Below are 21,847 nucleotides of genomic sequence, written 5' to 3'. Positions count from 1 at the left end.
CAAGCCTTAACCTGTCTACTGCCCTGAGGACATTTCTGAGGTGCTCTCTGCTGCTCCCATGTGGCCCCTGAAGGCAGACCTTTTTCCTGTCTCATGTTTGTAAAGGTCAACAAGTTTACGCAAACCCATTCATTTATACAACCACTTACTCAGTCTTGATTTATGGAAGGCCTGCTCTGGGCTTGGCACCATTGAATTCTTACATCAACCCTGAAAAGCTGGTGCTATTTACATTTGCCATTGAGAAAGTTGTGACTCTGTGAGGTTAGGTAAGCTAGAAAGAGCACGACCAGGGCTCAATTCACATGGCTTTGCTATATGCCAGGTGCTGCAATGGACACTTCAAAGGGCATTGAATAAGGCCTCAGAAAGGAGAGTCCCTCTCTGTGTCATTGAATGGACAAGAGGAGAAGTCTGGCCTGTCCGCTGCCTGAGCCTCGGTGGCTGTGAAGCTGGGTGGCGGCCACTTGTTGTATCTGGGAAGACAGTGTGGCCTCCTAAGGGGCTTATATTTTCTTTGATAAATGGTTCTGGTGCTGAAAAAAATAACTTGGAAACCACTGTTGTGAAAGATTGGGAGCCCCCGAAGAATTTTAAGCAGGGAAGCAACATGATTACATTTGCATTTTAAAAAGGGAGACAAAGACAATTTAGTATAAAAATAAATCTCCTTAATCACATCATCACAGCAGAATAACTTTCCTCTGGGTGCATTCTCTCCCTGCCTTGATCACATGCGGGGGTTTTTACACAGTTGTGAACTTCACCACATTCGATTTGCATTCTTCTTTCTCACTCAATGGTACATGTCCTCCAGTGGCCTTCCTAGTGATCCTCTGGAGTGGCAGCCTGCTATGCCTTCCCAGTCTTCCTTCACTTCCTCATTCTTGTGTTGTGGGGTATTCACCCAGTAGCACCATGTGAGTGATAACTACTATTATTATCATTTAAATTGCATCTGATTTTTCTGTTTTATAAATGCCATAAAAACAAGTGTACTTGACCCCAGAGTTTTTTCAGTCCCTTATGGACTTTTCTCTTGGATATATTCCTGCCAAAAGGATCCTGGGTCAAAGATCCTAAATGCTTTTTTAAAATAAATGTTTTAATAGACTTTAATGTTTGGAACAGTTTTAGATTCACAGTAAATTTGACTTGAAAATACAGGGAGTTTTCATATATCCCTGCCCCTCGACATGCACGGCCTTCTACAGACAACATAAAAATCCTGCACCAGAAGGTACATTTGTTACAACCATTGAACCTACATTGACACACCATTACCACTGAGAGCTCATAATTTGCACTGAGGTTCACTCTTGATGTTGTACATTCTATGAGTTTTGACAAATGTATAAAGACATGTATCCACCTTTACGCTATTGTTGAAGTCAAATAAAATATGGAGAAGAATCTCTAAATTTAAAACAATTTATTTGGGAAGCAAGAATTGCAGTTTGGGGTATACTCACATACTGGGTGGTCTTTGGTGTGTCTCAAGAACGAAGAGAAGGTTGGGATTTTTATTAGGAATATAAATTTTGTAGTTTTGAAAGAAGACTCATCAGCACTTGAGAAGCTTTTGGGAACTGAAAACTGATTGGTGAGTGACAGTGGGAGGTGAAACAAGTCTTAGAGTCCCAGCAGGTCTTTTCAGCAGCTACTAGGTAAAATTGGTCTTAGGGTTACAGCAAGTCCTTTCAGTAGTTGGGCTGATGGAAAAATTTAATTCTTGGAGCAGGTGCTATGTGCCGCGAGTTCATTTTCTTCCTGGTTCCTGGACTCTGATTTAGTTGGATATGACAAGAATTACTCAATTTGTATAACCAGTTTTCAAGTATCTTACAGAGTAGTTTCATGGCCCTAAAAATCCTCTATGCTCCACTTATTTATTTCTCCCTGCCTCCAAACCCCTGATCTGTTTACACTTCCATAGTTTTGCTTTTTCCAGAGTATCATATATCTAGGATCTTACAGTATATAGCCTTTACACACCTACTTCTTTCACCTAGTAATATGCATTTTAGACTCTTCCATGTCTTTTCATGGCTTGACAGCTCATTTGTTTTTAGCACTGAACAATATTGCATTGTCTAGATGTAACAGTTTATTTATCCATTCACCCACTGAGGGACATCATTTGCTTCTAAGTTTTGGCAATTATGAGTAAGGCTGCTATAAACATCTGTGTGCAGGTTTTGTGTGGACGTAAGTTTTCAACTCCTTTTGGTAATTACCAAGGAGCACAATTGCTCGTTTGTATGGTAAGCATATGTTTAGTTCTATGAAAAACCACCAAACTGTCTTCTAAAATGGCTGTGCCATTTTGCAATCCCACCAACAATGATTGAGAGTTCCTGTTGTTCCACATCCTCACCAGCACGGTGTTGCCAGTGTTCTGGAATTTGGCCACTCTAATAGCATTCTAATTTGGCCACGCACTAGCCTGCTGAACAATGTCTCTCCATTTGTGGTGGAGCTGAGCTCAAAACCAGCACGAGCCAGCATCAGCCTGAGGATTCTTGGTCCATGGCCACATGGGGACATGCTACATCAGGAGAGTGGGAGGTGGCGGACACTGTGCTCTTCCCTTCAGATCCCCCCTCAGGCCAACTCGTTCACCCCCAGCCCCAACGAGGCCAGATTCTCCCAGATCCTAGCTGCCTTCCTCATGAGTAACTGCTCTCAACTGGAGGGAAATGGCTTGCCCAGGGTTAGGCTGGCAAGGGCATCCTGAGACCAGGACATGTTGAATTGGGAATACAAAGGTAAGGTCAGGTTCTCCCTCTGACTGGTCCTGCATTCCTCATTCTGTATATTGGACCTCAATATCACTCCTGCATGGACTTCTGCAGACTTCTGCCTGCCCCAGAGTCTGTGTTCAGGGAACCCACCATCAAGCAGTGAGTGATTCGACCTGCCATCCTCTCCTAGCAGAACAGACTTGACGAAGGTGGGCTGGGGGTATCCAGTCTCCCCTTTTTCAGGGGGCTACTCCTTGAACACCTTCTTGTGCAGCAATGATGCCAAAGCTAAGACCTTTCTGGTGTGAAGAGACAATGTTCTGGGAGTGCATGTAGACAGAAATGCTAAATGAATTAAAAAAAAAACATGGAGTTTTGGGGCCAAGGTTTGGCTGTGCCTTTTGGTAAAACACACATCATGGAAAGTGTGAGGGTTTGGGGTGAACAAATCTTGTTTCTGTCACTTTCAAGTGGTGTGAGCTTTGTCCTGTTGAGTGACCTCTCTCTTGCTCATGTTGGCAATGGCAATGACAATGCCGTCTTCAGAGTATTCCTGTGAGAATCAGAAGAGACTTATGTGTTCTGTGAACTACCTGGCATAAAAAGGGGTTCAAAAACAGCTCCTTTACTCTCTCTTTTCTGTTCATGTCCTAGGGTTTGGCCCTGTTTCTAATATAGTGGAAAATAATATCCCAGGTGGGCACTCGAGGAAGTGTCTTTCTCTGGAGCTCTCCTGGAATTGTGACTACAGATAATGTTTTCATTCTGCTCAGAGTCCCCCGGACAGTGTCTTGATCGTGCCCTCCCCCTCTGCATCTTACTTCCAGCAGGTGGAGAGTAAGCCATACTTTCACGTTGAAGATTACATCCCAGCAAGTCTGATCGAGAGGATGACCGCTCTACGGGTCCAAGTCGAAATCTCAGAGATGCACCGGCTCAGCTCTGCACTCTGGGGAGAGGATGCTGAGCTGGAGTTCTTGAGGGTAAGGCCTTCCTGACCTGGAGAGAGGTGTTGGTCTTCAAGGGAATACAGTCAGCAATCCCCTCTGGAGCCTTCTCAAGGGGCCCAGGTGTGTGCAGACCCACAAGGAGGCACGAGCAAGGGTGGAGCTCTAAGAGGGAGGGAGGGGCAAGGAGAGGCTTCTGGAAGCAGCTGACATTGGAAATGACCCCAAAGAGAGTAGGATTTAGTGAGCTGGGGTGAGTGTGGTAGGGCTTTTCCTTATTTATTTATTTATTTTTTTCAGACGGAGTCTCGCTCTAGGATTACAGGTGCCTGCCACCATGCCCCACTAATTTTTGTATTTTAGTAGAGACAGGGTTTCCCCATGTTGGCCAGGCTGGTCTCAAACTCCTGATCTCAGGTAATCCGCCTGCCTTGGCCTCCCAGAGTGCTGGGACTACAGGCGTGAGCCACTGTGCCCGGCCAAATCTTAGATCAGCATTCCAGACACTTTCCTCCAAGCAGGGAGACCACGTTTCTTAGAGTTGACACATGGGACAGCAGAAGAACAAGATCAGAGCTTGAGCCAGAGAAAAGTCGTTGCAAAACCCCAAGTTTGCAGCCCTCCAGGCAGCAGTCCTCAACACAGCACAGCTGCTGTGGCCTGTGCACAGGGGTACAGCTTGAGCCCGCTGTCTCTTCACCCGCGGGGCAGAAACAGTGTCACTGCAGTACCCCCGTGTGGGCACACACAATGATGAATAGTCTTTGCTACTCCACAACCTCCCCTTGCTGTGGGCCAGGCACTGGAAAATGGAGACAAAAAGCACATGCTCTTTGTTCCCAGGAAGCCCCACGTCTTGTGGGGAGGATTGCGGTCTACCCACAGGCACACAACTCAATAAACGCTCAATGGAACAAGAACAATACCAGCTACTCTATGTCAAGATGTGGGGACCAGGGAGGGAGTGGCTACTGTGCCTGTGCAGGTACAGCTGGGGGGCAAGTGAGAGGACACTCGCAGCTTCCGCAGGACAGGGTACAGGCTGGGCCATTTGATTGGGGGAGCAGTTTTAAAAGGGAGCTAGGAGATTTGTATATTTCTCTGTACAGAAGTCAGGTAGAAATATTCCGTCTGTGTTTTCTAGCCCTTAATTGAGATGGGTACTTGAAAACAGAACAGCCAACATGAGGTCGGGCCTTTGCTTTTCAGCCAGTCATTTTGCAGAACTATCCCTGTATCTAACATAGGGTAGCCTGCAAGCGTTTCGTTTGAGAAGCACTGGCAAAGCATGATCAGGGCACTCCATAGTCTGGGCTGCACATGTGTTCCCTATCAAGGGGACGAAGCATTCCCCTGATGAAGGACCAGTGGAGACTTCAAAGCCACCTGATGATGAGTGGTCACAGAGCCACAGAACTGCAGAATCCAGTCTAGAGGCCAAGGACCCAACCCTGCAACAGACGCCTGCAGGATGGACGTTACCTTCTGGCCTCTGCTCAGACCCTGGCTTTGAGTGCTGAGTTCACTGTCAGGGTCCCTCGCTTCCTGGTTGAATGATGAAAAATGATTGTAAAAGAAACTACCAGGCTCAGAAGCAAAAATACAGGAAACTAATTTTTCCACCATTCACAGAAAGCACTGAATAGATTTTATTTCGTTTACATGTAATCTTTATCGGTTTCAAGGAGCACTCTTGCTTTTGCAGTTCCCCTTGGTGGACTGGTTGGGGTTGTTAACACTGGTGTTACCTGCCTGTGGTACAGAGAGAGAAACTAGACAGGGCTCTGTCGTTGCCCCCAGAGCACACTGGGAGCCTCTCATTAGGGTGAGGGTTTGTTAAAGGTTTTCTCCCCTTCCCTGATTATAAAAGTAAACATCTCCTAATAATTCTACTGCCTGGAGATAGCACAGTTATATTTTGGTATATTCATCCTTCTCTGTTTGTTCTGTGCATTCCTATATATGTGTATATGCATATATATTTAAAATTAGCTTTATATTATATATGCACTTTTATGTATGCATATAATCCCATAAATCTAAACATTTGAAAACTTCTTTTGAATTAACGTATGTTGTACCCTACATTTTTCTCTCAATGCTCTATTGTTTAACATATAAATAGTTTCCAATATGGGACTATTTTAAACGATACTGAGATTAGCATCTTTTACGTATAAATCTTAGCTATATTTCTGCTTCATTCCTTAGGGATAGAATCTCATGAGTGGAATTACTGGGTGGAAGGTAATAAACATTTTGAACATTGTTGATACATACTGCTAAGACACCTTGCGCTGCAGTCATTTCTGGACACTTTCCATCCCTTCTACTGAGCTATAAATGTCTGGAGGGTCCTGGATCCTCAGAGCCCATCGCAGAGCTCAGTTACTACTCTATAAGCAATCACTGGATTATTTAGTTATAGCTCCTCATGGCTCTTGTTTTTCATTAGGAAAAGGAGAAAACCATTATTGGGAGGCTGCCTCTTGGCCCCCAGTTCACTAATGACTAACTCTGACAGTTCAGCATCTCATACTAGCAACAGACTGGGCAAAAGTCCATTTTGGGGAGCACTGAATACCATAGTCTGTCTGTAGATTCACAACTATGCTAGCTTATTAATCTCAGAATAACCTGTTTAAGGTGAATTCGGTGTTTTCCTAACTTCCTCAACCATGGAGCCATTTTCCTACATAGCTGTGGGTTGTAATAGGTTATTAAAATATTTTTTTCTTGCTATTGAAATCATACTGGTTGTATCCTATAGTTTCTCCCACTTAGCACTACAACAAATGCACTCTCCTGATAATTACAAATGCTTTATAAATATCCTTTGCAAAGGCTGCCTGATAATCAATTTTAAGGCAGTACTATTTTTAGGAAACCGTTTACTGCCAGGAGCTGGTTTCCCCAAATCACCCCACAAATCTGTACTGAACAGCATTATGAGAAGGGGTTGTCGTGATTATTCAGCATATTTTCTTAGGGTAGATACCCACAGGTGGAATTATAAGGTCAGAGAAGATGAATTCTGAACCCCTTGATGAATATCCAGAAATAACAATCCATTTGTTTTGAAGAACGTTCAATACAGCAAGGGTGCTGTGTGGCTGGCAGCCAGGAGTGCTTGGTCCCGTCTCAACTTTGCTGCCTGTTGTAAGGAGGACAGGCCTTGTAGTAAGATGGCCCAAAGCACATGGAGAGGAAATGACCCTTTGAAAGGACACCCAGCAATAGCAATCCAAACGGGGCCAGGAGAAGCATCCTAGGAGACTCCCTAGCAGACAGGGAATGGAGGTAGACTTCATTATTTTATTGTTTTACAGATGAAGATGCCATTGACAACATTAAGTATATTCATCTATGTTTCCAGGCCTTTTGGATTCCCTGTATTTCAGTTGTTAAGAGTGAAGACTCAGGAGCAAACAGGCTCATCTTTCCATATTTCTATTCCTGGCTCCAAAGCAGGAACTTGGACAGATTACTTAGAAAAGGGATAGCTTCACCATCTCTGTGATTGTTCTGAAGATTAAATAATAATGAAATTATGCTGGGAGAGGCTTAGCATAGTGCTTTACCAGTAGGAATCTTGAGGCCCAAAGAACTGAAAAGTATCATATCTCTCTTTGTATAAACAATAAATTAGAATATAAACTAATACTAAACAATTGAAGAATTGTAAGTCTAGCAAAGGCGTCTTTATCCTAATGAGGACTACTTATTAATGCTTACTTTTTAAAAGAAATATCACACCGAATTCTTTAAAAACATCTACCTAGTTATCTTGGGGTGGTCCTGCTTTGTTTAACTTTAATCACGTGCCCAGTCTGGCCACTGGATATTTCAGCACCAGCGCTCAATAAATATTGATTTGTATGATGATGAGGATACTGATTGATTATGATGACGATGATAATGATGATGATGATGATGACAGGGTCTCTCCAAAGTTAAACGAAGGAGGCTTAGGGTTCAGAAATGTAATCTGAACCTTGTGTGAAGAGCTGTGGAGTCTGCAGGCAGCATAAGCTGTCTGCACGGACTTCATCAACGGTGAATGGGCAAGGAGCCTGAGAAAGGAGCCCTCAAAAGCCATAATTTGTCCCTGTTTTTGTGACCTTGCCTGGGGGTGAGAGAGATTGGATAGGACATGTTGCTCTCTAGTTGGGGGTAGGAACGGGATACCAGATCTCAGCAATACAACGCTTCTGAGAGGGCTTCAAATGCATGGAGCAAGAGGTCCTGGCTGTGGGTCCCAGAGGCACATCAACTTTCTGATGGGGACTGGCGTATTCCTGGTGAAGATGAAGTTGGGAAAGCCCAGGGTGGGAAAGTGACTGCCATTCAGGTGTAGAAACATTTGTGTTCATTTTATACTCTGGTCTCTTAAGAAGTTGGTGGCCTAGTGCAGTCCCCAGCTCCAGTTGGCCCATGGCCCCTGGCAAAATTTATTCCCCTAACCTGGTAAGCAGAGGCAAGACCTTGGGCTATGGGGACCCCCACGAAGGCATTGCTGCATGGTGAGGAGTGCCAAAGTGAATTGTCATTTTCTCTGCAGTTCACAACTAAAAGTGGTGATCTGGAAGGTTGCTTTCTATGCCTCAGCCTCAGTTTTTCTAACTGTCATATAAGGGGGTTGGAACAGAAAACACTATAGACTCTGACACAACCAGGAAAAGAAATCTCTTACCATGAGATGTCCCAGAAGAGTATGAATTCTAAAAAACTTATTCAGAATATTATTATTCTACTGTGTTATTTTCATAATAACTGTGTTCTAAGTACTGTTTTAGGTATTCCATAAGAAAAGTATTCCTTGGGTTACCAAAAAAAAAAAAAAAAAAAGGAAAATTCCATCATATCAGAGGTGCAGAGAAATCTGTACGTAGCAAATAAATCTGCTTGATCCAGTGTTTCCTAAACTTATGTGACAATCCTACTCTTTCTTTTCAGAACGCCTATCAATGTGTTTTGCATGGAGTGAATGACGTGAGGCCCATTATTTTAAACCATGTGCCTGTCTCTTCTAAATCAGCCTTTTTCTGCTCCAGGTCACTCAACAGCTCCCAGAATACGGTGTGCTGGTTCACCAAGTATTCTCAGAGAAGAGGAGGCCAGAAGAGCAGATGGCCCTGGGGATCTGTGCCAAAGGTGTCGTAGTATATGAAGTGAAAAACAACAGCAGAATTGCAACTTTACGGTTTCAGTGGAGAGAAACCGGAAAGATTTCTACTTACGTGAGTGCGGCTCAGTTGATAAATAACCTGCACTTCATTTTCCTCTAATTTGTTGGCCATTTAGAGGAGCAATGGGTCGTGGGTCACGTGGCTTTCTCCTGACCAAACATTCTCACAACCTGTCTGTTTGTTAACCTGCATTCTGATGCATTGAAGGATATTTGGAAGAAGTCTGCCAAGGGATTTTGGGAGGTCCTCAGGAGGCCATTTCTTCCCTACTATTCCTTGCCTGGACCCCCACATATCCCCAAGAACAGCCATTGGTCTAAAGGGCTACACTTCCCTTCTCCGTAAAGTTTTCTTAATTTGGAGACTCCATTAATGTTGAGAGCAAAGTTGGAGATGGGAAATGGATGTTGAGAGTGTAGTTTAGGTTGAGTGGAGCCTGAGAGGTTTGGAAACTTCTTCCTGTGTTTTAATTTTCCCTTTGCACACAATGTGCCAAGGCCTCTGGTCTGTCTCTGAGGACTACAGGTGTGCTACGGGATACTGAGGATTGCAAAATTTTGATAGATCTTAAAAGTTTCAAAGTCTATTTTTGGATAGAAAATCCCCATTAAGTATACAACATTTGGAATCTACTTGAACACTATTTGCGTGCATATTTCTACCTCCTGAAGTGAGTCGCTCTGGCACTGTACCCTGGTGGCTGACAGCCTCTGCCTGTCCTGTGGTTGTTCCAGTCAGTACCTGTGTCACTTCAGTGATGATTTATTATAAAATATGAAGTTCTTTATCTTGTGGCCCATGAAAAAATATTTGTTTCCTATTTAGTTTTATCTATGGTTAAAAACATTTTCTGACTAGATCACTATTTGTATTATTATTTGATGTTAGAGTTTCCTGAGTAGAACATAATTGCTTTCATTCATTTTCAGGATGTTTCTTTTATTTCTTCCATCCTGGCTTTGAAGTTAACACATTGTCAAGATACAATTTCATAATAAATTATTGTTTGTTTTCAGGAAAGAAGCTTACATCTAAAAATAAATAATAATTGAGCACAATTTAATTGAGTTTATTCAAGTGGTCCATATATTATCAGGAAACTGACTTTTTTTCCAAATTATTTTGACCAAACTCAAATGAATTTATATTTGTGAATTTTTCAGAATTTTAGTTACTCAAATTACTTTAACTAAACTGAAAGATTATATGAAGAACTTTGTTTAATGAATTTAATACTACTACATTACTTATTTTTTATTGCATGTTTAATTGTTCAGATTTTTCAATGCACTATGCTTCAAAATATTCATAAAAATGCAGATAACCTAAAAAGTAATTTTTAAAAATGGAATTTTTTGAAGCTGTAAAGCTCAACAGTCCCCTTAAGTAAGTACTTTATGTATACATTGGTTTAACTTTTACAGGTATTTATTTCCCCCCCTACCAGGGGATTTCCTGATTAAATTAGTTGATTAATTTCTTGATTAAAACTGGGAAGTCATCAGGCTCTGAAGACAAACTTACTAGCTCAAAAAATACTTAATTAGGGTTTCCATTCTCTGATGATCATCCTCTTCCTTGGCATGAATAACTTATTTTTACAGAACAGTCATCAGATGAAGTAATGTCATTGGCAGCTTGCTGCAAACCAAGCATCTTATGCAGAAAATGACTTGAACTCTTTATGCTTCTGTAAGAACAAAATAGGGAATTCAGTGAATAATATGAAAATTAACTCAGGAAACTGGTCTTAGTTTTGCTTTTTAATACCTGAGGCCAAAATTCTTCAAACAATTACAGATCATTCATCTTGCCAGCCTGCACCAAAGCAGCAAAGGAAATAGAGAAAGATGACATTTCCAAAGAATATGATTCGTAGATGTGTTGGCATCCATGTGTGGTTTGATTGTTCAATCAAAAACTTGTTCCTTCTAGAACAATAAACCTATGCATGTTAGTAACTGTTCTTGGTTATCAACACTAGTTAAATCTCTGAAGAGAAATGCATAGAAACAGAAGCAGATACATGCTATGTAGGGCCCTCTTTATGAAAAAGAATACAAAGTTACAATAGATGGCATGAAAGAAATGTTTATTTAGAATGAGAAAAGAAATCACAAAAACTTTATGAATTTTTAAAAGCTGAACAAATCCTGCAGATATCACAAAAGCCAGCAAGTAATATTTTTATTAACTTCCTGACAATGTCTATAGTACTTTTTTCCTTTCAAATTTTTAATGGCATACTCTGATTATTTTTCCGTATGATGAAACTTTTGTTATATAATTTTCTCTAGAGAGGATAGAAATGTAGTTTAGCTTTTCTTCTAGCGTGGTGGATTGAAATGTTTTTATTATTGAAATGATTAATAGGATGCATGAAACACGCAGCTTTGCACGAAACATTTTTGCTGTTTCTAGTGCTGCAACAGAGTTCTTTGCTGCAAATGCGTGAAACCTAACAAATTCTATTTCATGGGATTCCCATAAAATAATTCATATGATGTATTGATAATGCAGTATACACAATTATAGAGTATATCTGTGATAGGGAAGCATTTCAATTGGATGAGTATTTTTGAGAACTAAATTATAGTTTTTCATTTCTGATGAGTGCAAAAACTTCTTGTAGATCAGCTACTGGCTCTGTACAGCTCATGCTTCCGTCGGGGGCTGAGTATTATAGAGCATGGTCAATTTCATCTGGCTGCTGGCCCTGCAACTTTCTGCTGAGATTTTAGGTGAGTTAGACAAATGGAAGGAGTATTCTGGGATGGGTAGCAATAAAGCAATTCTAGAAGAGCCTTCAAATCACCTAAATAAATCCAACTAAATCTAAACAAAGTGTATCCCCATCTCAACTTCTTAGAGAGATCTGGTTCGTATCACCCAATACCACCTGGTGCGAAGGTAAGTGGCAAGGAGGGTGTGTCCGAGTAGAAAGAGTCAGTGGTCTTAACCAACTGGTGTGAGAACATCTTACTTTCTGCGTATTATAAGACCATGTGAATGCATTGCCAGGGCTCCTCCCAGGAGGTGAGGGCCCTGGAGCTTCAGTTTCATTAGCTTGATGGCAAATCTCCCCTGCCTAGAAAACTATTATTTGTATTTGATACAAAGATGTATCAAAACAAATAATCAAGCAGGTGAACAAATAGCAACAGAAAAAAAAACAAACAACAAAACTCCTAGGGATGAAAAACATTCAAAATGGTAAACTGATGCTTTGAAACCAGCATGTTACAGAGCACCTGCTATGAATTAGGTGTGTGCAAGAGTAATTGCGGTTTTCGCCATTACTTTTAACTGCGAAAACCGCGATTACTTTTGCACCAACCTAATATGTTTATACTGCAACCACAGAAGTGTAAAGAAGGGATTTCATGCTGGTGCTGAAAACTCAGAGATTGGAGTTATACATCATCGTATACATCATTAGAGCAGCAGCTTGCCTATGCGAAAGTTTGCGGATAAGAATTTTCCATTATATGATGTTATCAAAATGGTGATAAATAGAAATAAAATCCAAACCACTACAGTCAAGACTGCTTTCACCTTTATGTCAAGAAATGGGATCAACATTCCACTCTGGTATTTGATACCTTGGAGCACTGGCATCTGAAAGGAGAGTTTTGCTGAGAGTTTATAAGCTGAAAGAAACTTTGGTGTGTGTGTTTGTTTGTATGTGTGTGTGTGAATGATCCTCCCTTCTCAGATTTGTTAAACAATAGTTATTACATTTTAAAAAGTGATTTATTCTTGCAAGGCACAGTGGCTCATCCCTGTAATTCCAGCACTTTGAGAGGCTGAGGAGGATCACTTAAGCCTAGGTGTTCGAGACTAGCCTGGGCAACATAGTGATACCCCTGTCTCTACTTAAAAAATACAAAAATTAGCTGGATGTGGTGGTGCCTGCCTGTGATCCCAGCTACTTGGGAGGCTGAGGTGGAAGGATTGCTTGAACCCAGCACTTTAAGGTATCAGTGAGTTATGATTGTGTCGCTGCACTCCAGACTGGGTGACAGAGCGAGACCCTGTCTCAAAAGAAGAGTGACTTGTTCATATAAAAAGTGCTTAATATCTGGATAAACTTAATATAAAACTATCAGGATTGCATGAAAGACTATCAGTGTGTACTGATAAAGTGTTTGGATTTCAAGCAAATATTCAACTTTGAAAAAGTGTGGATAAAATGATCTGTTGAGTACTAAAGAATTATTACGAGTAGTGGAGCAGCATTTATGAATGCTTGAGACAACACCTTATTTAAAGAAATACTAGTTATAGTACAGTTCAATTGGATTCAGAATCCATTCCTATTAGCACAAGGAGGCTTAGCACTATACTTATCAGTAAAAGTAGAGTATATAGAGAATGAGCAATTTATCTAAAATTAAGTTAATGGTGAAAAGGAGTTTCTCAGAGAAAAAGCAGTGAATATTTGTCTGCCTTTTGTTGATATCTGACATGCGTGAATGGAATTTCTTGGAAATGGTGACCATCAGGAATTAAAAGAGATTAGCCTTAAAGAGGATCAGGGGTTTCTGGGAGCCCTTTCAAGCATAAGCCCTGTTTCTATAAAGTTATCTTTATAGGAGCAAGCTGAAAGTTCTTATTGAAATAGATAGAATACCCAGAATGAAGATTTTATTTGGAAGTTTTATACGAATTAATATTTAATACCACCTATATTTATATTTTATTGTTCTTATCAGAATAATATATTGCAAAAATTTATATCTTTCTCATAAGGCTCTATACAGGTAGGCTCATATAGGTCATCTTCCCCGGTTTAGCCCAGTGAGCTGGACAAATACTATCACTTTGTTTGTGGGCCTTGAAGGTATAATGTGGGGAAGCATTTCTTTGTGGTGTGACCTCAATTCCTGTGGCATTTTGAGGACTCTTGCTTTTTTATTTTTCATCTGCAGAATAAAAAAAGTGATAGAATCTCTCTTATTCTGTAGTTGTGAAGACAAAATAAATTCATACTCATAAAGCATTTAGAACAGAATCTGCCACGTTATAGGCAGAAATATTATAACACACAGGTGTTTTTATCTTTTTCATAACCCGACTAGTTGAGATTTTGTCTACAACTTCTTGGAGTTTGTACAATAAAAGCAATGGGAGTACTTAGTGGCTTTTCATAATGCACACTGAGGGTTAGGTTCCATCCTTGCTGAGGTCGATGTACCTGACCCACTTCATGTTCTCTTCACCCAGCATGCTCCTTGGAAAATAGTAATTGTTTGATAAACAACTTGATTGATGAATGAAGAAAAAACTAAAAAGAGAGATTTCCTTTACGCCAAGAAGAATATCAGGCCATAGTCAGACAGCATCTGCCATGCACCCGTGGATGCCTGCTACAGGATGTGGAACTGAGGGACCGAGCATTTTCTTGCAGTTGTGCATCAGTGGAGAGTTGTGGATGATCAGTGTATTAAAGTCTGTGTTTGCTTCCTTCAGCAAAAAAAGTTCACCATCACAAGCAGTGTCACTGGGAAGAAGCACACGTTTGTCACGGATTCAGCCAAGACCAGTAAATACTTACTGGACCTCTGCTCAGCCCAGCATGGGTTTAATGCACAGATGGGTTCTGGGCAGCCTTCCCATGTTTTATTTGGTAAGTAGAAGCTATATTCCCCATATACACTGTGACAGTTTGTTATTTCATAAAATAATTTGTATAAATAGAAACAATTGATCTGGGTACCTCTAACAGAGTTGTAAATCTCTCTAATAATGACAGAAATACAATAAAAATGAAATACAGTTTTATTTTCTCATGTTGGCAAGCACTAAAATAAATAACACTGGGAGGGTAAATTAATATAATTTTTTCAGAGTGCAATTGGAAATATATATCAAAAGCCTTAAAAAGTGCATGTCCTGTTGGCCCCATAATTTTACTTGTTGCTAGATATTTATCCTAAGATAATCAATATAGACATACCCAAAAGTTACTGCCCATGGACGTCTACCAGGGTGTCGTTTATGACAGTGACCATTTGAAAGTAATCTAAGTATCCAAACATAGAAGACCAGATAAATAAACCAAGAACATCTATATAAGTCAGACAGTAAAATCAGTTTTTGGACACTGATGATACATGAAACTACATGATATGGTGCTAAGTGAGGAAAAGGAAGTTATAAGACTGTATCTAGCTAGCACCGTCCAATGACACTTTCTTCAATGATGGAAATATCTGCATTGTTCAGTGTGGGAGTCACTAGCAATGCAGACCTATCATTAACAAAAGTTTTTGGAAAAGGAATTCGAAGGAAAAGACTTTATTCCCATTACAGTCTGCAAACCCAGAAGGCACAACCTGGGTATAAAACAAAGGTGTGTTCTAGAGAACAAAGAGAGGGTTTGGCTTTTATAGAGAAAGTTCCCACCTAGGTTCCCAATCAAGTTCATTTATGCAAATGAAGGATTCAAACTTGCTTAGTTCAGATTGGTTGATGTGGTGCAGTTCTGACTAGCTGAACTAGCTGAGCTCTGATTTGAGGAGGCAGGTGAGCTCTGATTGGTTGGTTCAGGTGAGCTCTGAAAGTCCCAATGTTAAACAGAAGGGTGGGTATTCAGGGAACTCAGAGTACCTGTGTGACCTCTAATCAGCAAATGGCTGCTTGGCTCTGTTTTATTTATTTATTTATTTATATTTTTTAGCTTTTAGTTTTTATTTACTTATGAAACATAATACAATTTTGGACAAAAGGTAACAAATAAACATTGAAATTTCAATGGCTTAATACAGGAAAAGTTTGCTTCTCAGGTGCTTCTTAGTCTGGCTATTTTGCAGCTCTCCTCCAGCGACTTGGGGTCTTGGCTGCTTCCACGGAGAGCTCCATTATCTAGAACAATTACTCCAGAAAGGAAAGAGAGAGGTGTAAAATTGCACAAGATGTTTTAAGAGACAGACCCCAAAGTGACTCATATTCCTTTCATCTGCATTTCATTAACAGAACATAGTCACACGGCCCCCATGACCACTACAAGAGGGGCTGGAAAGGGAGGAGTTCCTGTGTGCCCAGGAAGAGGAAGTAGTGTAATGATACACCATGGTCCTTGCCATAATGGCTGTAGCCATCTACTGTATCACCCTTAATTGAGAGTTTGGTATTAAATTCATAGCAGGACCAGATTACTGAAGAGGCAGAGTTTGTAATTTGTGTTTAGATTGGAATCCTTGCAAGGAAAAACACTAAAATGTTTCTGCAGTACACATAATCTAGAGATCAGGTGAACAGCACGGTGACCTGAATGCAGCACAGTTGAAGATTACCTACCAACAAGAATGACAAGGAATGTCCTATTAAATAGCCCTGGAAGCACCTGTACCAATCAGGAAGCTATTTGCTGCTGCTTAGCAGTTACAGTGAGAAATGTAACTCATCACATTCTCCTACTTTTGGTTGCTTAGCAGATCTTTTGCTTACTGTGCTTCTAAATTCAAAAAATATAAATACCCTTGTTTTACCAGGACCATATCTTAAAAATTTAAGGTACCTAGTATGGTAGGATTTTTTTTGCCTGAACTTATTTTTTTCAGAAAAATTTCAACTTTTATTTTAGATGCAGGGGGTACTTGTGCAGATTTGTTACATGGGAATATTATGTGATGCTGAGAGGTTTGGAGTATGGATCCAGTCACCCTGGTAGTGAGCATAGAAGCTGATAGGTAGTTTTCTAACCCACCTCACCTTCCTCCACCCTCTATTAGTCCACAGTGTCTATTGTTCCCATATTTATGTCTATGTCTGATCAATGCTTAGCTCCTGCTTACAAGGAAGAACATGTGGTATTTGATTTTCTGTTCCTGCATTAATTTCCTTAGGAATTTGGCTTTCAGCTCGATCCATGTTGCTGGATACAAAACCAATGTACAAAAATCGGTAGCATCTCTATATACCAACAACATCTCAGGCTGAGAGTGAAATCAAGAACACAATCCCACTTAAACAATAGCCACAAAGAAAATGAAATACCCAGGAATACAGCTAACCAGGAAAGCTGAACAATCTCTACAAGGAGAACTACAAAACACTGCTGAAAGAAATAAGAGATGACACAAATAAATGGAAAAACATTCTATGCTTATGGATTGGAAGAATCAATATTGTAAAAATAGCCATACTGCCCAAAGCAATTTACAGATTCAGTGCTATTCCTATCAAACTACCAATGTCATTCTTCACAGGATTAGAAAAAACTATTCTAAAATTCGTATGGGACCTAAAAAGAGCCTGAATAGCCAAGGCAATCTATTTTAAATTTGGGCCCAGTTAGCTGCTCAGAATCCATCTTGAGGGACTGGCTCTTTCAAGTTCACATTTGTTCACACTATTGGGCACTTCAAAGGTGGCAACAAGAACTGAGGGATTAAATTTTCAATGTTATTTAATTTTCGTCCATTTATATTTAAATTTAAACAACCACATGTGCCTACTGTATTGAATAGCACAGTTATAGATAGACACACCACACTAATTTGGTTAATATTAATGTGTTTTAAGATAAGAAAGAATACAGAAATGAACTACACCAAAATGTTACTTGTTATTACCTTTGGGAGTTAGGTATGCAGGCATGACTGTTTTCTCTGCGATACTTTTTCGGTATTTATTAAACTTACAACAATGAACATGTATTATTGTTATAACTAAGAGTGAGACTATTGGTTAAAATGGGGCACACATCACATAAGACAAATTAATATTTATTGAGCATTTACGAAGTGCTATGAAGCTATTTACTATTGTTATTACTAACTTTTCTGGTGTTATGCTAAGTACTTACACTAATTACCTCCCTTATGTTCATAATTTATTGTTTTCTCAAACTGCCCTGGTCAAGCAGCCCCAGCAGGCGTATACCAGCATTATGGGGAGGAGCAAACTGAGACTTGGAGAAGTTAAATAATGTGCTGGCTGCTTAGTGGTGGGCCTAGTCAAGGTTTGAACCTGTGGCTGTTGGGGCCCGGTGCCTGTACTACGGCCTTTTATATCCAGCCAGAGCATGGAATTCAGTGCTAGAGAGACTTGGTTTTGCACACTGGCTTTACCACAGCTGCTGTCAATCTCTAAGCATTAGTTCTTCTTTGGTTACAAAAGGGAACAATATAATACAGTGGTTTACACCCTTCATGTTCAGAGCATGGTTTCTGGAGCTGCAGCATGCATGTCATCTGGGAGCTTGCAAAGGATGCAGAATTGCAGGCCCCACTTCAGACCTTCAGAATCTGAATCTGCCTTTTAAAAAGAATCCAAGTGATTTGAATGTACATATAAGCTTCAGAAACACTGATTTGGAATGTGGCCTGTGGAGTCCAGTAGACTGAGGGGAGTGCCACTTTCTAGCTGTGACTTTGGGCAGCTCACTTCCCCTTTCAGAGCTGGAGTGCCCTCATTGGCACATACAGACCATCCTGTCGGTTTGTGTTGTGCTCCAGCGGGAAGGTGCGTGCGTGTAACATTTCCAGCTCAATGTCTGGTGTTTTGTGCTCAGTGCGAGAGTAGTAATGGTGGCTCCTGCTCATGGGGGTTTTGTTCAGTGCCAGCCAATTCATGTGGGAGCTGTGTCATTGGGCCCTGGGGCTGGCCCAGGAGTTGGGGTCAACTGGGAAACAAAATTGCTGGACTTTCAGATGCAGAACCAAACGCAGAAAATTATGGTAGCTTATTTTATTATTTGCAGCAGAACCAGATGAACATATAAACATTTCATTGAAACCACAGGCTGGTGGTTCCAGGATATTTCCAGAGAGCTGGAGATGACAAATGTAAATTAATTATACCTGACTTACCTGCTGTTGCTGAGAACAGCGTGTGAAACACCATTGATATTGCTTTTATTGCCTGATTTCAGTGACTGTAAAATATTTATAAAGATTTCATGAGCTCACTTGTAAAATTAGTCCTTTCAGGCCTATTTGGCTTGTAATAGGCTGTTTTCTCAAACTGCACATTCTACCGTCTTAGGAGTTTTTGGGAATCTAACATTTATTTGCATTGAAAGGATGAGTTTAGACAAAGTTTCCTTGCCTTTTAAAATATTTCTTCATTTTAGAAACTCTCTCTGCAGACACCCTTTTCAGTGATTACATGCAGCTGAGAACTGGCCACCTCCAGCTCATGGTCCCACACATCCTTCAAGCTCAGGGCATCCGTAATTGATCTCTTCCTCTCACACGCCTCTCTTTGCCATGATACCTGTCTTGTTCAAATGGGTCCACCCAGCCTCCCTGCAGGAAACTGGGAGTGTCTGGGCCTGCACCCTCTCTTCCCACCCCACTTGTCACCAAAAACAGAGAGAGAGCAATGTCAAAGCTGGGGGAACCCAATACATGTCGTATCCTTGAAATGGAGGCATGTCACATAATGGACTTGCTGCTAGTACTCATGTCCCGGATAATTGTCCTTCTCAGCCTTCAGAGTGACCTTTCAAAAGGACCAATCCGATCATTTTCTTCCATACTGAAAACTTGTTAATGGCTCTCTGCTGTCTGCAGGGACAAGCTCAAACTTCTTCTAGAATGGCATGCCAGACACTTCCCACTCTGCCCCCAGTCCTGCTGTATTCTTTGCCCTGACTCTTCCTCTCTGGCCTCTGGCTGTTTTCCATGCCAGCTTGCAGGCTGTTCAGCACACCAGGATGACTCAGCTTCCAGGGCCTTTGTGTCCAGCATACCCTCTGCCTACAGCGCATTCCCAACCCTTTCCTGGCTCAGACCACCAAGATAAGTCTGGTAACCTCCTCCTTGAAGGCTTTCCTGATTGACTGCCCCCAGGTAGCTCTTCCTAGGTGGATGGACCACTCCCTCTGCTGTGCAGACTTCTGTCTTCTCACCTGTATTATTCTGCCACTTTTATTTGTGGATATGTCTGCCTGTAGTCAGCAGTGGACTGGGAGTTCCACAAGAACAGCTCCAGCACAGAACAGAGGTGTGGTGTGTCAAATGGGAAGCAGTTAATACATGTTTTTTGATGAACAAACGGATGATTTGCGTGGAATTACAATCATTTACTGAACCCTTCCCATTTTTGATATTTAGTTCACTTTTTGTTTTTAAGTATTATAAATAATATGATAAATATCATTTGAATAAATATTTTTCTGTATTTTATATCGTTTCTTTTAGTTAGATCTCAGAAGTGTAATTGCTGGGCACCAGCGATGGGCATTTTTAAGACTATTGCTGTTTTCGCGAGTGCCATTCACAAGCCCAGTATTGTCTTGCCTGTTTTGTTGCATCCTTGCTGGAATAGATATCATCGTGTTTATCTTTGTTCATTTGATAGCTAGAAGTGATTTCTCACTGTGGCTTTATTTTGCAGTCCTTTGATTTTTGAGCAGTTGAGCACTTTCCAAGTGCTTCTTAGTCACTCTTCTGTAAATTGTCTCAATAAACATATTACTTTATAGTTATATTTGGTTCTGTGGGGAGAAAAGATAGATCACTGAGCTTTTACAAATGCATAATTTCAGGACTAAATAGGCAGGATCTGTCAGCCTTGCAGAGTGGGGTCCATGGGCCTTTGCTGAGCTCTTCTCATGGGTGGCCTGGGGGCTGCAGGAATGGTCTTGGCCCTTCCCCAAGAAGGCGGCAAGACTGCAGATTTGCAGTGGGCTGCCCAGAATCTTGTCCTGGGTGTCTTTTCCTCGTGGCCCTTGGCTCTGAGTATATCCTGTGACCTTGTGACACTGTAACTGACTTGGACTTTGCCCTTGACATCCAGATGGATTCAGCCTTATTTCCCTAGTGCCACAATTATGCTACGAGTCACCCACAGCAGGGAACAGAAACGGTCCACTGTCCTCGGCTCGCTAGTGGCTTTGGGACATTCATGGCAATACTTCCTTCCATTCTTGAAAGGCTGTCTGCTTTTGGCTCTACCACCTTCCAACAAATCCCCCCTCCACTGTTTGTCCACCCAGTTAGCCCCATGAAGCCGAGGCCTAGCGATGACACTGGCACTCACCGGCAGCCCTGCCAGTCCACAGCTGTAGACTGAGTCCCTGATGCTGAGTGCTTGGCACCCAGGTTCTCATTTCCTGACCTCACTAAGCGGCCCCTCTCCTGCTAACTGAGCTTCCTCCTCAGGCTCCAGGCTCTCTCCAGCATCTCACAGGCCCTTGAGCTCGCTCTCCTCTGCTGACTTCTGTGAGTCCCCTGCCTCTAAGGGATGGCTCCTTCCTGTAATCACAGTCTCTGAACAGTCTTGCTTCAAACCCGCTAAACCTCTCTGAGCTGAGACCTTGCCTTCACTCTCTGCCTAGAATATCCCCCCGTGTGTTTTAATATCCATCATGATTAAGTCTAAGGTGACTGTCCCTTTGGGCCCTGGAGAAGGCTGGGCGTGTCTCATATCAATCTCCCCTGCTGCTGTCATTGTCTTTGTGTCCTCAGCGTCCCCATTTTCCAGCGTGGATTGTGGAGTCTGCAGGGTTGAGTGTGAGTCTGCCCTACCGCTTACTGGCTTTGGGACCATGAGCAAATTATTAACAGTCTCTTAGCCCCAAGTTCCATGATCTATAAATTGTGTATAATAATATCTACCCCACAGGGTTATTGTGACGATTAAATGAGACAGTGCAGATAATGTGCTTCCCCCGATGCCTGGCACATAGTAAGCATTCAGCAAATATTAGTAGTTGGTGTTGACATTACTGCTGTTGTTGCTGTTTCTGAGCAAGCCCTAGCTCTGGAGTAAGATACTATGCAATTTGTGCAAAAGCTGCAGGTCACGTTTAATTTACTTATATTCCTTCATTGCTTTTTGCCTACTGTATGTGAGTCATGTTACCATAATGCCTCATGCATGCAGAAAATTCTCAAAAAGTTTTTTTTAAAATACTGGCTTTTTCAGTGAGCACAGCCCTGGCAAGGAACCAGACACCATTGTAGGGAAGAGAGGGGGGTCTGTTTGAAGAACTGTATGCCCATGGATATCC

At 41.4% G+C, this 21,847-nt stretch overlaps 1 protein-coding gene across 1 annotated transcript in view; it reads left to right on the top strand.

The window, feature by feature from the left end:
• FRMPD2 (FERM and PDZ domain containing 2) overlaps positions 1-21,847 on the top strand; it is a 132,924-nt gene that overhangs the window by 73,690 nt on the left and 37,387 nt on the right. The window contains exons 13-15 of the mRNA XM_011990937.1: positions 3,572-3,727; positions 8,746-8,931; positions 14,353-14,509. Of these exons, the coding sequence (XP_011846327.1) occupies positions 3,572-3,727; positions 8,746-8,931; positions 14,353-14,509 (499 nt within the window). The remainder of the gene's footprint in view (positions 1-3,571; positions 3,728-8,745; positions 8,932-14,352; positions 14,510-21,847) is intronic.

The sequence above is a fragment of the Mandrillus leucophaeus genome, unplaced genomic scaffold (genome assembly GCF_000951045.1).
Source record: "Mandrillus leucophaeus isolate KB7577 unplaced genomic scaffold, Mleu.le_1.0 Scaffold388, whole genome shotgun sequence".
NCBI classification, from domain to species: domain Eukaryota; kingdom Metazoa; phylum Chordata; class Mammalia; order Primates; family Cercopithecidae; genus Mandrillus; species Mandrillus leucophaeus.
The sequence above is the reverse complement of the archived record's forward strand: the minus strand, read 5'-3'. Positions and strand labels throughout refer to the sequence as shown.